Source organism: Aotus nancymaae, unplaced genomic scaffold (assembly GCF_030222135.1).
Source record: "Aotus nancymaae isolate 86718 unplaced genomic scaffold, 86718_ANA_hifiasm-v0.15.2.pri h1tg000014l, whole genome shotgun sequence".
NCBI lineage: Eukaryota > Metazoa > Chordata > Mammalia > Primates > Aotidae > Aotus > Aotus nancymaae.
In genome coordinates, this window is record NW_026988425.1 from 42140167 (window position 1) to 42154609 (window position 14443).

The 14443-nt window shown below is 41.8% G+C and overlaps 2 protein-coding genes and 1 long non-coding RNA gene across 13 annotated transcripts in view; 2 read left to right on the forward strand and 1 right to left on the reverse strand.

Annotated features, from left to right (window-relative positions):
• The window catches only part of ZNF131 (zinc finger protein 131), a 53788-nt gene extending 51362 nt beyond the window's left edge, over positions 1-2426 (forward strand). For all 9 annotated transcript variants that reach the window (XM_012449517.3, XM_012449522.3, XM_012449518.3 and 6 more), the window contains one exon: positions 561-2426. In XM_012449517.3, coding sequence (XP_012304940.1) covers positions 561-1247 — 687 coding nt within the window. In that variant the 3' untranslated portion in view covers positions 1248-2426. The remainder of the gene's footprint in view (positions 1-560) is intronic.
• On the reverse strand, positions 346-11409 carry LOC105715253 (uncharacterized). The gene is made up of 3 exons (XR_001107006.3): positions 11086-11409; positions 7277-7378; positions 346-1197 (listed from the first exon to the last, which is right to left on the reverse strand). It is a non-coding gene; the product is annotated as an uncharacterized LOC105715253 (long non-coding RNA).
• A 119-nt stretch (positions 11410-11528) lies between these two features.
• The window catches only part of NIM1K (NIM1 serine/threonine protein kinase), a 78403-nt gene continuing 75488 nt past the window's right edge, over positions 11529-14443 (forward strand). Inside the window, exon 1 of one of the 3 annotated variants that reach the window (XM_012449525.2) lies at positions 11529-11715. The gene's annotated coding sequence lies outside the window, so the exon portion shown is untranslated. Of the gene's footprint in view, positions 11716-11863; positions 11881-14443 lie in introns of those variants that run through there. The other 2 variants (XM_064375947.1, XM_012449526.2) reach the window with 2 other exon arrangements.

The window sequence follows — 14443 nt, forward strand, 5'->3', positions numbered from 1 at the left end:
CGAGGCAGAGAATTGCTTAAACCTGGGAGGCGGAGGTTACAGTGAGCCAAGATTGCACCACTGCACTCCCACCTGGGTGACAGAGCGAGACTTCCTCTCACAAAAAAATTAAAAAATGATGTCCTAAATAACAAGTAGTCCGAAACTACAGTTAACCATGGAGCAATTATTAGAATTTGGGAGGGAGATTGGAGGAAGCATTCCAGCTGTAGATTCTTTCCCATGGTTAGTGTATTTTTATATCAAATAATATAATTCTAAATGTTAATCTTACGGGAGAAATTAAAATATTGTTACTTTATGTTTCTAGAATTTATATGACGCTTAATAAAGGCAGTATTGAAATGTTTCTCAAAATGTATTTAAGTTACTAGCTGTGTCAGTTAAAAGACCAGATGAACCAAAGAATTGTGAAATAGCTTGGACTAGATTCTGTTGCAGGTAGCATATTTATAACATTTACAGAATAAATCTTCAACTTTTTCTTCACAGAGAATAAAAGCATTCATATTTCCTTCAGTTTGGATATAAGTATTGTTTCATATGTTCGGTTATTTCAGGTCTGCAACAGTGTGTTTAACAGCTGGGACCAGTTTAAAGATCACTTGGTAATACACACTGGAGATAAACCCAACCATTGTACTTTATGTGATTTGTGGTTTATGCAAGGAAATGAATTAAGGAGTCATCTCAGTGATGCTCACAATATTTCAGAGCGTCTAGTAACAGAAGAAGTTCTTTCAGTAGAAACACGTGTGCAAACTGAACCTGTAACATCAATGACTATTATAGAACAAGTTGGGAAGGTGCATGTGCTACCATTGCTTCAGGTCCAGGTGGATTCAGCACAAGTAACTGTGGAACAAGTCCATCCAGATCTGCTCCAGGACAGCCAAGTGCACGATTCACACATGAGTGAGCTTCCAGAGCAGGTCCAAGTGAGTTACCTAGAAGTGGGTCGAATTCAGACTGAAGAAGGTACTGAAGTACATGTAGAGGAGCTGCATGTTGAACGGGTAAATCAGATGCCAGTGGAAGTACAAACTGAACTTCTAGAAGCAGACTTGGACCATGTGACCCCAGAAATCATGAACCAAGAGGAGAGAGAGCCTAGCCAAGCAGATGCTGCTGAGGCTGCCAGGGAAGATCATGAAGATGCTGAGGATTTAGAGACCAAGCCAACAGTGGATTCTGAACCTGAAAAGGAAGAGAATGAGGACAGAGCAGCTCTGCCAGTTTTAGAATGAAATTACACATGAATATATTTTTAAATTTACTTGTTGAGGTTTTGAACTGATTATGGGCAGTATGACTGTCCTTAAGCTAACAGACAAGTGGACCAAAGTTAAGCTGTTTTCCTGTTGTGCTGAACTGTTTCTGTTGAAACAAATTTGATTCCTCTCACCCCACTTAATGCCACAGAGGAGGGATCTTTTCTGTAACTGAAGGGGAGTTTTGAGAAGTATATTTCTGGAAACTTAAATGGATTATATTCTTACTATATAGTTGGGTACGAATGTATCTATTTTCATTGTGGTAAAAGTTCTTCCTTTTCTCTTTCCCAGGTCATGATCTTCTCAAATTTTTTCCATATTGTAAAATCAAACTTAAATCATTAGAATACAAGTTTATGTATTCTAATGCATGTTAGAAAATTGAATATATAGGAAATACAAGGCTGCATGATGAAAAGTGCATTGTTACTGTGCAGTTAAATTTTGGCTTCTGGCTTTCTTTAGTTTGAACAAACGTTCTTGTCTACCCTAGCAGTCACAGATGCCATCACTGCAACAGAAGGAGTGGTGGTGGTGGCAAAATTTCTAGAATGTTAAGAAAAAAACAAAAAAAACACACCCATGTGCCTTCTCAAAACCGACTAAACTTCTACAAAGCATCTCTGGTTCTTTCAAAGTTTGTGTTGCAAGGAGCAATGTAGATGATGCTATAATACTTTATATTTTTGCTTATAAGGAAAACCACCAGTTCTTTTTCACTTAAGTTGAGAAATTTTATTTAATGGCCACTGAAGGCCCATTTTCAATTGGGAAAATTTATTTACATCTGTGGTAAACTTTATTTTGATGAAAAGTTGCACTAGTATTTTACCACCAGATGAAAAAAAGATGTGCATCATTTAAAAATTAATGTATTTAAAATAACGTACAGAGAAAGACATGTATATAATTATCAGGCTTTGTTTTGAATGGAATCTATTCCCCCGATCCTTAATGTAAAGATCTTGTGCTATAACTTTTAAAGCCATACAAATAAGAGTGCTAAACTGTGGACTTAAAAAGTAGGTGTGTAAATATTTTTAATCAGTATTACTTGGAAAATAAAATAAACACATAAACCAATATGCTATTTTCTTTACCTGTTAAATATTGAGAGTTCTTTACATTTTTTAAGTAAACTTTAAAATTATGTGTTCGTGACTCTTTTTTAAAAAAATTACCAGTGTGAAAGTTTGTATCTGGCCAGAAATAGTTCCTCGTGTGTCTTTACCTATATTAACATGTTAGACTGATTCATGAATTGTCATAAATTTTCAACCACACCTCCAACCCCCAAAAATCAGCTCAAAAGCAAGGAAGAAGTTAATATTCTTTGTATTCTTACATGGTAGGCACAATAGCAGGAATTCTCCACTTAATAGTGTGTCACATGTAAAAGAGCAATTCGATTAGCCCACTTTGGTAATCCCGATGTTCAGTGGTATCACATTTACAAAAATATACTGAAGAGAATGGCGTCCCACCGTTGCAGAAGTCAGATTTAGATATAAATCTGGAGATAAAACCAATCATTGTATTAAGGAGGCTGTGATTTTAGATCAAAATAAGGGTATGAACACTTCCAAGTCTGTACTGTTTGGTAGTTGGGTATCTATATCTACTGTAAAACTTACAGTATATTTTTTATTTGAAGTTGGGAAGTACCAATAATAGAATTAAATTATATCCCAGTGAATTTTCAGTTTGCCTTAGGATTTCAATGTTCCTGAGTTTAAGAAAAAAAACCCTAACAGATAGTGGTCTCAAATAGGTAAACTGCTAGTTGGCATCCAGTGAAATTTGAATGCTGAAAATAGCACATACTGTGCCCTTAAGCCAAGGTAAGAAACAAGGATTATTATTATTAATATTTTTTGAGACAGAGTCTCACTCTGTTGCCCAGACTGGAGTGCAGTGGTGCTATCGGCTCACTGCAGCTTCCGCCTCCGGGGTTCAGGTGATTCTTCTGTCTCAGTCTCCTGAGTAGCTGGGACTACAGGTGCATGCCACCATGCCCGGCTAATTTTTTTGTATTTTTGGTAGAGATGCGGTTTCACCATGTTGGCCAGGCTGGCCTTGAACTCCTGACCTCATGATCCACCCGCCTCGACCTCCAAAGTGCTGGGATTACAGGCATGAGCCACTGCACGGCCGAAACAAGGATTATTTTAAAACATAACCTTTCAAGAGTTCTGACCACAAGGTAGAGATCAAAGGCAAAGGCGGCACAGCAAAGTGTTAAAATTATCATTTTTTTCACATTTGGCAAGACCTTTCAAGACATTTGGGTGCGGATATAGTTCATTTTTCTTTTCCCAAAGGTATAGAAGCTTATCACTGCTCAGAATGCCAGTAAATTTGATTGCAAAAGTAGATGAAAACTATCCACTGGTGATCAACTGTATGTTGAATAACGCTTTGTAGTTGCAAAGCACTTAACGCAGAACATAAAAACAGCTATTAACAACTGATGTATATTTGCTTCAAGTACTGAAGCAAATAAACTGGATATTTAGTCCTCCAGTGTTCTCTATATCTATTGGAGTTTTAAGATAAGTCTACAGCTACCAAGTTGGACAGCAGAGTGTGCAACGATGATCACATAGAAATAAATCCAAAGTGCACTGAATGTTGATGGGCTCTTCTATCTCCTCCAGTTTCAACAGCAATTCTCAGACATCAATTGGGTGTCCAACAATTCTGACATTACCCAGATTTAGAGCAAGTTAAGTGCTGGGTGTCCAACAATTCTGACACTACCCAGATTTAGAGCAAGTTAAGTGCTCAGTATCACAAAATTGCCCCCACTGCAGACACCAGCCACAAATGCAATCTACAGGCTACCAGCGCCTCTGCCCAGCCAACTTACGTTTAGGGTTCTTACAGCCTTTCCATGCCCCCAAGTTCAATAATGCATTGAAACAACTCAGAACTCAGGAAAGCACTATACTTACAAATACGGTGTTTATAAAGTGTGCAAATCAGGAACAGTTAAATGGAAGAGATGCACAGGGTAAGGTGGGAGGAGGGGGTTGTGGAGGAGAATGGCAGAGGTTTCTATGCCCTCTCTTGGCATTCCATTTTCCCAGCATGTTGATGTGTTCAACTCGGAAGCTCCCTTACTGAGATTTCATAACCTAGACTGATTATTGGCAACCGGACTCAATCTCCAGCCCTTTCTCTCCCTGGAGGTCTCAAGTGGGGCCAGTAGTTGTAGCCCTTTAATATGGTTGGTTCTTCTGGTAACCCACACCCATCTTGAAGCTATCTAGGGGCACCCTGCCAATAGTCACCTCATTAGCATAAGCTGGTAAGGTCAAAAGGGGATGAATAACAAAAGACGTTCAGGAAATTCCAAGGATTTTTGAAACTGTGTGCAAGGAACCAGGGAGAAAAACCCAAATCCATATTATACACATATATATATATTTTTGTTGTTGTTGTTTTTGAGACAGGGTCTCATTCTGTCTCCCAGGCTGGAGTGCAGTGGCGTAATATCAGCTCACTGCAACCTCTGCCTCCCAGGTTCAAGTGACTCTCCTGCCTCAGCCTCCCCAGTAGCTGGGATTACAGATGTGTGCCACCACACCCGGCTAATTTTTTGTATTTTTAATAGAGACAAGGTTTCACCATGTTGACCAGGCTGGTCTTGAACTCTTGATCTTAAGTGATCCACCCTCCTCGGCCTCCCAAAGTGCTGGAATTACAGGCGTGAGCCACCACGCCTGGCCTATTTTTTTTTATTATACCACACCTACTGTCTGAGGTTCGAAGGAAAACTAAACTGAATACATTAGCAATACATTTAAAAGCTAGAAATCTTTTGGATATGTACAAAACCAGAAGACTCTTGTAGTCTTACCAGTTTAAAAAGGCTACCATCCTCAGATAATACTGAATGTAGGAACATTTTCATAGGAATTTGAATGCTTCTGCTCCCACTAGTTTGAACTTGGAATTAAAGATTTCATGATTAGAAGGGTCCATGAAAGCTCTCTAGACTAACTATCCATTTCAGTTTGAATAAGCCAATAGGCTTATTAAGCCAAAGAGGCAGGCCTAAATGTAGATAATCTTTACCAATCAAATGAATTTTAATGCACATTTTCAACTTAACATGGCTGGATGGTTTTGAACAAGTGATCCTATGATCATTAAACTATTCACACAAAAATAGTGTTTTATAACTCTTGCATGCAAAATTACAAACAAATGCCTGACCTAGAAAGTTTAGCCTGATTTTGCTGGAGAAAAATTAATAGCTTTGAATTCATTAGATTAACTCTGACCTTTGTGCTAATTACATCAGGAGAGGGAGGTCTAGGCTGTTTTTCTTGTGTAATGTGCTGAACTGTGCTATACCTCTTACAGGATTTGTCATAAAGGATTCAAATGAGAAGTAGGAATTAAAACAAACCCTCATCACCCCACTAGTTAATAAAATCCTTCGTAGTTAGACGCCTAGACATTTATTGCTTTAAAGCCCATAAATACAAAGGCTGTCATAATACTCCAAACTTCTTAAAACTCTACTCCCTGCCCTACAAATGTAATTTCATTAATTCTATTGACATAGTAAAGAAAGCAGCATGTGAATTCAATCTTTTTCTCTTTACCCTTCCTGCAACCCATTATGTCTCTATAAATACCACTTTTTTTTTTTTTTTTTTTGAGACAGGGTCTTGCTCTGTCAACCCAAACTAGGGTGGAATGGTACAATCTTGGCCAGCTTATTGCAAACTTCACCTTCCAGGCTCAAGCAGTCCTCCCACTTTAGGCTCCTGAGTAGCTATAGGGGCGTGCTACCATGCCCAGCTAATTTTTACATTTTTTGTAGAAATAGTCTTTCTGTGTTGCCCAGGCTGATTTTAGTCTCCTGGGCTCAAGTGATCTGCCTGCTTCAGCCTTCCAAAGTGCTGGGATTACAAGTGGGAGCCCCACGCCTAGCCAAATATGACTCTTAACTATTCAACTGAAGCAATATCCTCATCTTTATATTTGTACCAAAATGCTGTCTGGGAAAGAAAAAATTTATTGTTAACATAATAGCTAGCCTTTATGATTTTGAATACATTTAGTTATCTTCATGACTTTATGAAGTTACTGTATTATTAGCTATCATTTTATAAACAGAAGAAAGGAAGAGGAGAAGCTGAGAAATAGCTTGTTGGAAGTGGAGCCAGTATTTGAACTGAGCAAGCCCGACTTCACAGACTACACTCTTGGTCACTAAAATAACTCTCCATGAGATTTCTTTGTGGTTGATCACATTGGATTCCACAAAGCATAGGATAATCAGCTACCTTCTTTTCTGGAATCCATACCAGCTCTTGCTGGAGTTAGAAGTGGAGGGGACAAGAGATCAGAAAATCAAGCAAGATACATGCAGCAAATTGCCTTTTAGTATCTTCTTGCCGAGACTACATCATCTAGGAAATGGTTCTCTAACTTTAGCAAACATCAGAATCTTGTTGAAACATACATTGTTGGACCCCACACCTATTATTGGTAGTGAGTTTCCAGGTTCTTGGCATCTTGAACAAAGAATTGGACAAAATGCACAAACAAAGCAAGGAAAGAATGAACCAACAAAAGCAGAGATTTCTTGAAAATGAAAGTATGTCCCACAGTGTGGAAGCAGACCCAAACATAGAGGCTCAAGGGATCTGTTACAGAATTTTTGGGGAGTTTAAATACCCTCTAGAGGATTTCATTGGTTACTTGATATACGGCCTGTGTAAATGAAGAGGATGAAGTAGTTACAAAGTAATTTATTCAGCATATGCTCTATGGGGAGGATATTTCCTGTCATAGCTGACCTGTGAATTAGCCTTATGTTCCCTGCCTCTAGACCTTATTTTCCTGCCTCATCTCCCCAGAGAGAGAATATAATCCACATAAATCTTTATGGGAGGCGGAGGGACCAATGGTCTTTTTTCTGTCACTGTTTCATGCTGACTTGGGGTGTAGTCCCTAGCTATTGGGGATAACAGAGCTCTTACCTGGCTCTGTCTAGTAGAGGCAGGGCAGCTTCTTGATGGACAGGTTTCTTCACCTAGAACTGGCTGGAACCTTTGTTTCATGATCATTTGAAGCTTGACAGTCTATAGGCAAGAGGAAATGAATTTAAGATTTAATGAGAACTTCAGGGGGTGGATACCTATGCTGTCAGGAATGTTTGTTACAGAGATTTGCAGGAGAAAAAACAAAACCTGGCTTGTTCTAGAATCTACATGTTTCCTTAGCACTAGCAACTCCATTTTGGTTGGGTTTGGTCTGTTGAGTCATAGTGCATAAGCTTAGTCCAAAAACCAATGACCTCCCAGAAATTTTGTTTAAAAAACTTCTTTTTGGGCAGGTTCTCATCTAGGTGACAGTGTGACCAAAACTTAGGGCTTTAGTGCCATTCTCAGTTACCATAATATTGGGTTTCTAGTTTCAGCACATTATTTATAGGTTATGGTGTCTTCCTGGTTGCACACTTCTTTCTTTCTTTCTTTCTTTTGAGACAGCGTTTTGCTCTGTCACCAAGGCTGGAGTGCAATGATGCGATCTTGGCTCACTACAACCTCCGCCTCCTGGGTTCCAGCAATTCTCCTGCCTCAGCCTCCCATGTAGCTGAAATTAGTTGCTCCCCACCATGCCTGGCTAATTTTTGTATTTTTAGTAGAGACAGGGTTTTTGCCATGTTGGCCAAGCTGGTCACAAACTCCTGACCTCAGGTGATCCACCTGCCTCAGCCTCCCAAAGTGCTGGGATTACAGGCGTGAGCCACTGCAGCCAGTCAGTTGCATATTTCTTTCAGCTCCTGTCATTCCAGTTGAAGAGAGACCATATGACATTCTAGAGATGGCTGCATGCAAGCATTTACAACCTTTGAGAGAATACAGTGCACCAGGTAGACTGTTATTATGACTGTTGGGAGGATGATACCAAGAGTTCGGAGTATGCTCCTTATCTGAGGTTTCCATAAACCAAACCTCCTAAAATCAAATAGATCAGGCCAGGTGCGGTGGTCATAAAAAACCAAACAAATGAATAAATAAACAATGTAAGTAAACTCCATGGTCTAAGTAAAATCACTCATGATAATCCATCAGTTATCAGTGTTATGCGCCTATTTGGAACAACACCTGGTATTCAAGAAGATATAAGTCTGATGTAAATTAAGCACGGACTCATGGAGAACCAGGATAGACACCTTGTTCCTGAATCCTTAAAGCTTTTACTATTAAAAGTTCTGGGTCGGGTGCAGTGGCTCACGCCTGTAATCCCAGCACTTTGGAAGGCCAAGGCAGGCGGATCACTTCAGGTCAGCAGTTCGAGACCAGCCTGACCAACATGAAGAAACCCCATCTCTACTAAAAACACAAAAAAGTAGCTGGACATGGTGGCGCATGCCTGTAATCCCAGCTACTCAGGAGGCTGAGGCAGGAGATCGCAGAGGCTGTGGTGAGCCGATATCACGCCATTGCACTCCAGCCTAGGCAACAAGAGCAAAACAAAAAGCGTTGCACTCCATGACTCACCATGGAAAAGATAAAATGAACCAAACTGAATACATTGGTAGAGTGACCTTTTTTTTTTTTTTTTTCTGAAACAGAATTTCACTCTTGTTGCCCAGGCTGGAGTGCAATGGCACAATCTTGGCTCACCGCAACCTCTGCCTCCCGGGTTCAAGTGATTCTCCTGCCTCAGCCTCCTGAGTAGCTGGGATTACAGGTCACCACACCTAGCTAATTTTTGTATTTTTAGTAGAGATGAGGTTTCACCATATTGGCCAGACTGTTCTTGAACTCCTGACCTCAGGTGATCTGCCTGCCTCAACCTCCCGAAGTGTTTGAACCAGGGAGGCAGAGGTTGCCGTGAACTGAGATCATGCTACTGCACTCCAGTCAGGGTTACAGAGCAAGACTCCGTCTCAAAATAAATAAATAAAATAAATAATAAAAACAGGATCACCATGCTAGTTTTAATTCTTTCAGTTTACTCTTTATTGGATTTAACAGAAATAAGAAGGAAAGTAGAATAAATTGCTAAACCTCAGAAAAAAAGTTTTTTACCACAAGAAATATTAGTTCTTATAAGTTTCCTATAAAGTTAAGGAAAAAGGGATTTTGATAATACTAATTGTTGTAAATAAGTGATTCAATTTTAAACTATCAATTCACCCCCTGCTGTAAAAGATGCTGAAATTGGCATTCTCATACTTCCACCTCTTTATTTAATTATATTTACATGCTCATAAAATCAGTGTGCAGGTTAAACAGCTGATTAGATATAGTGCAAGAGAGAATTCATGAATAGACGCTAGATCTGAAGAAATTACCTAGAATGTAGCACAGAATCTAAAAATCTAGAGAATATGAGAAAACACATGAAATAGAATGAGAAGATCTGACACACATAATATCCGATAGGGGTTCCTGAAAGAAAGATAAAACTTAAGAAGGGTTCTGTTATGGACTAAATTTTTGTATCTCCCAATTCATATGTTGAAATCCTAACTCAAAAGGTGATAGTATTAGCCTAAAGTCTTCAGTAACCTTTTAAGCTACTAGAACCTACTGCATGCAATCTGGGGTGTGATTGTGAGGATCTATGCAACAGACAGCCTCTGTCAAACTGGGCGTTTGAGGCTCTTGGTTTCTAGGCAATTTCTCTATAGAATTTTATTCTGTGTATTGTTATGTTAATGAATTCAAGGAGTCTTTTATATTTTTAAAAATATGTAGCATTTCATCCTGCATTTTATTGCTTTAGAAAGAAAATAGACTAATGGCATGTACTATTTTAAAGATTACTCTTTAAAAAACAAAACAAAACAAAGCCGTCTTGTGTTCTGAGGAGGGGCTGTCTCTTTAAAAACAAATTTTCTCAAGAGAACCCTTGTTCTACATAAGTAGATGACCACTCTCAGAAGCCAAGAGAGCAATTGTTTCAGGTTCTTTCAATTTTCTTTCCAATCTCAACAGTCAGTGCGTGGAGCTGTCCAAGGTTTTTATTTCTTGCCCTTCCTGTTCCTGACACCTTTAATCATCACACAAACAGGCGGCAGAGAGAAAGTAATAAAGAACACCAACTCTGAAGTCAAACGAACTGGGTTAGAGTCCCAGAGCCAGCATTCGACAGCTGTGTGACCTTGAGCAAATCCTATAACCTTTCTGAGCTTCAGTTTCTTCATCTATCAAAACAAGGATGACAGTAACAGTACCTAACTCATAGATTATTGTGAGGATTTAATCAGTTACTCTTTGTAAAAGTGTTTATTACAATGCCTGGCAAATAGCAAAAAAGGAATTTTGGAGTTCCCTAATTTCTACCGTAAAAGAACTTTAGACATGGGTTATTTTGCTGCTCAACACTTTTGCTCTTGTAAATATTGCTCTGGCAATCAATACAGGATGGGGAGCAGGAGGAAGTAGAAGAAAGCTCACAGAACTATGACTTAGGGTGTCTAGTCCTGGCTCTGCCATTAATCAGCGGTGTGACCCTTGCTAAGTTAACTGACTCCTCTGAACTCAGTTTTTTTTTCTTCCCTCTGTAAAAGGAAGGGCTTAAACTTCAGTAAATAACTTGTATGTTTTAGTATTTTCTGACTCCCATTTCCAGCTCTACACTCAATCTAGTGACGGCATTTCTAGTTTGTAAACTAGAAAAATAAGCTTTAGCATCTGAGGATCATAGCTAAGAGTATCTCCGTAGGAGATTAGGGAGGCACTGACAAAGTGGCACCAAGAGAACCTGATCTATGCCAGGAATCCAAGCATGAGCACTTCTTTCTGCAGAACCTAAACCCTGCTCTACTCACCCGGAGGAGCTGTGACGGTTGTTTGCTGGAAACCCCCTTTCTGTTGGGAGGATTACTGGGTCACAGTCTTCCAAGGACATGGAAACCCTTGCTGGAGCGCTGGAACGGCTCAGCACGAGGTGTACGTTGGTGCGAGCTGTGTCAATCCGCTTTTGCCGTGTCGCCGCTCCCATCCAGGCTCTAGAAGGGGTCCTCTTTGCGTCAGGCCCACCCGTCTGCTGGAGCCACTGCACTGGGTGTCCCTGCACTGCGCGTCTCCTCTTTCTCGCCCCTCCCTCCTGGCTGCCATAGAAACGAGGTCCAGGCCGGCGTCCGGGTGCCCTACCGGCCTCCTGTCCCTCCTTCCCCGGGCCAGCCCCCTTCTCCGGATTGGTCCTTTGGGAAACGCTGCGGGGCGTCTCCGTCCCCGCTGCGGAGCAGGGGCCAAAGCCAAGCCGGAGGGCGGGGTTTGCCCTGGGCCGCTGTCGGTCAGGTCCGCCGCCCCTGACAGCTCTGGAAGCCTCAGGCGCGACAGGGGTGCCCTCACCTCGGGACATCCACTCACCGATCGCGCCTGCTCCAGCGGAAACCACTGCGCTCGCCTGGCCCGGCGCCGCGCAGCGAAGCCCGAGAGCTGGCCTCTCCTCGAAGGTAAGCGAAGGGCCGCGGGGCTCGCCGCCAGCACCCCACCCCGCCACCCTTCCTCTGCTAGGCTGCAGACCTGGGTGACTGGAGAGGAGGCGCCTCTCCTCCCTGCGACCCAAAACAGAAAGGGAGTCCTGCCGCGGGGTGACTGCGAAGTGCGATCAGGAGAAGGTTAGTTGCTTTCTGGGGCGCTTCCCCCACCCCACCCCCGCCACCGGCCCAGGCCGATCCGCGCTAGAGGCGAGAGTGTTAGAGTCAGGGCGAGGGCGTGCTCGCGCGCGTGTGCCCGTGTCATGTGTGGTGCCCGTGTCATGTGCGGTGCCCGTGTCATGTGCGGCGCCCGTGTCTATGTGTGCGCGTGTGTGCACCCGTGTCCCTGTATGGTGTGGACACTCCTGTCTGCGTGTGCGTCCACACGTGAGCCAAAGAGGGCAGCTTAGCGCCTCACGGTGCGCACAGCGGGTACGCTGGACCAAAGCCCCAAGGCACCAGCCCAAATCTAGGTAGCTTGTTACAAGGGCGGAGGACCTGCGTGACCTCCCCACGCGCGCCGGCCGGTGCTGGCGATGGAGGGAACTGACATCTAACGCCGGTGGCCCACGGGAACAAAACGGCCCATTGCACCCCACGCCGCGACTCTCCCCACCGAAAGGTGCTTCTTTTGGAAGACCCCACGAAATCAGGAAGAGCCTCTTTTCCTCTTCCTGGATATCCCTCCAGGAATATTAGAAGTGCCAGGACTTCTTGATACGACCAGGAAGAGATCTCAACTGGGTCTTTAAAATGTCAATTCCTACCAGCTTCTGCGTGCCTGACACATCTGGGCAGATGGAGAGGTCACGGCAATAAAGGTGCTTTTATTCCTAATATGGGCAGCGAAGATTCTGCTATCGGCACTTTTTCCCTTTCCGTTTTTATCCCCCTCCTTCCCTCCTTTTCCCTGTTCTCCCTCCCCTCTCCCTCCTCTCCCCTTTTCTCCCCCTCCCTCCCTTTCTCCCTTTCTGTCTCTCTCTTTCCCCCTTCCCTCCCCTGTTTTCGTCCTCCTGAGTATAGTAGACAAGAGGGCTCTCTGTCTACCCACCCTCCCCCGCCCCATTCCTCATCCCGTTTCAAACAAAATAAGAGCGAATGAATCACATTCTAAGCTCTCACCCGTGCAGTTCAGACAAGTTTGGAAATTACACAAATCGCGTTTGCAATCGAGGCCGCGGGAATCCAAAAGGGAAACAAAACCAGACCAAAAAAATGGATTCCAAGTCAAGATTTCAAATGGGAATCTAAGATAAATATTTGTTTATGGTAATAAGATTTTTTTAATGTTTGAAAAATATGTATCACACAAGCTGGCATCATCAATATTCAATGTGATTTACAGAACCGCTTCAAAAGATGGTTTCTGTTAGTGTTGCAACAGGACTTCTAATTCTGGTTGTCATGGTTACTGAAGAAGTCGCCCTGCACTATTGAGAGACTGGCTAGAATCAGGAACTGTTCTTGAGAGGACTTTCTCATGTACCCTCGTGTCACTATGGTAATAACTGAGTTTATGAAAATGTACTTACTTATTCCCTTAAAGTACTAAAATCCAAGGCATGCTGTTGTTTTTTTTATTTTATATTTTCAGAGTTTGCAGTCTGTGCAACACAGTTTCCTTCTCAGACAAATGAGAGTAAACACGTTAAATGGCACATTAAATGACCCCAAATAGTCATGCCGCCCAGCTCTCTTCCCACAGCTCACTGCACGAACAGAGAACAGAGGAGGGTGTTAGATGTTCCAGGAATCCTGGCCTGAGTCCAGATCGCCCTCTCCATTTAGCATTTAAATTTGAAATCCTAATTAGCTTTCTAATTAGGAGATGGGGAATGTGGGTGGGGGTCCTGGGATAGGCTAGTGGGGGAAAAGCTGAGTCCAACTCCCCATGGACTAGTGTTTGGTGTGCGATTGAATTTGCCTAGTAAACCTTCATGGGTTTATTTTTGGCTGGACCACTGTTAAGTGGTAAGCCTGGAAAAACCTTCAGAGAAGCCTCCTTCTGTGTTAGGAAAAAATATGGATTGGATATTTGGTTTGAGGTGTGTGCATTTTTTCTTCCTACATTTAAAATAAAGACAGGTTTATGTGAAATCTAAATTCCCCAGTAAAAACTACAGTTAGGTCATACAGCCCTTTATATTCTTGGTTTAACCATAGATTTTTAGTTGAGAAGGCTTAATTTGGGGCAAGTAGTGGTACCATTTCAAATACTTTTATCAGCAAATGTTGGTTTCGTTAAAGAATCGTAATTCATTACATATCCACAATTTCTGAGCTTTAAATTCTAACATTGATAGCACGTGATTGGACAGTTTGAAGCCCTTGCACTTACAGTTTTGTTTTACTTTCCTTTTGTTTTTAGAGACTGGGTCTCCCTATGTTGCCCAAACTCCTGGGCTTAAGGGATATTCCCGCCTCAGCCTCCTGAGGAGCTGGGACTACAGGCGCTTGCCAGACTTATTATATATTTAAAAAAAAAAAAAAAGAAAAGCAAAGATTTTTGTCTTTGTAGGTTAATGTTTTTAGTCTCATACATAGTTCCATTTTGAGAAACTTAAAAATTAAAATATAACCTTAAATCCAACTTCATTCTTTGAATCCAATCACTGTATGCCTCTAGGGTTTAAAGAGCTTTAATTCACTGGTTGATTTTCTTTTACTTGCTGAAAGAACAAACTGTTCATAAAATTGATTTCAT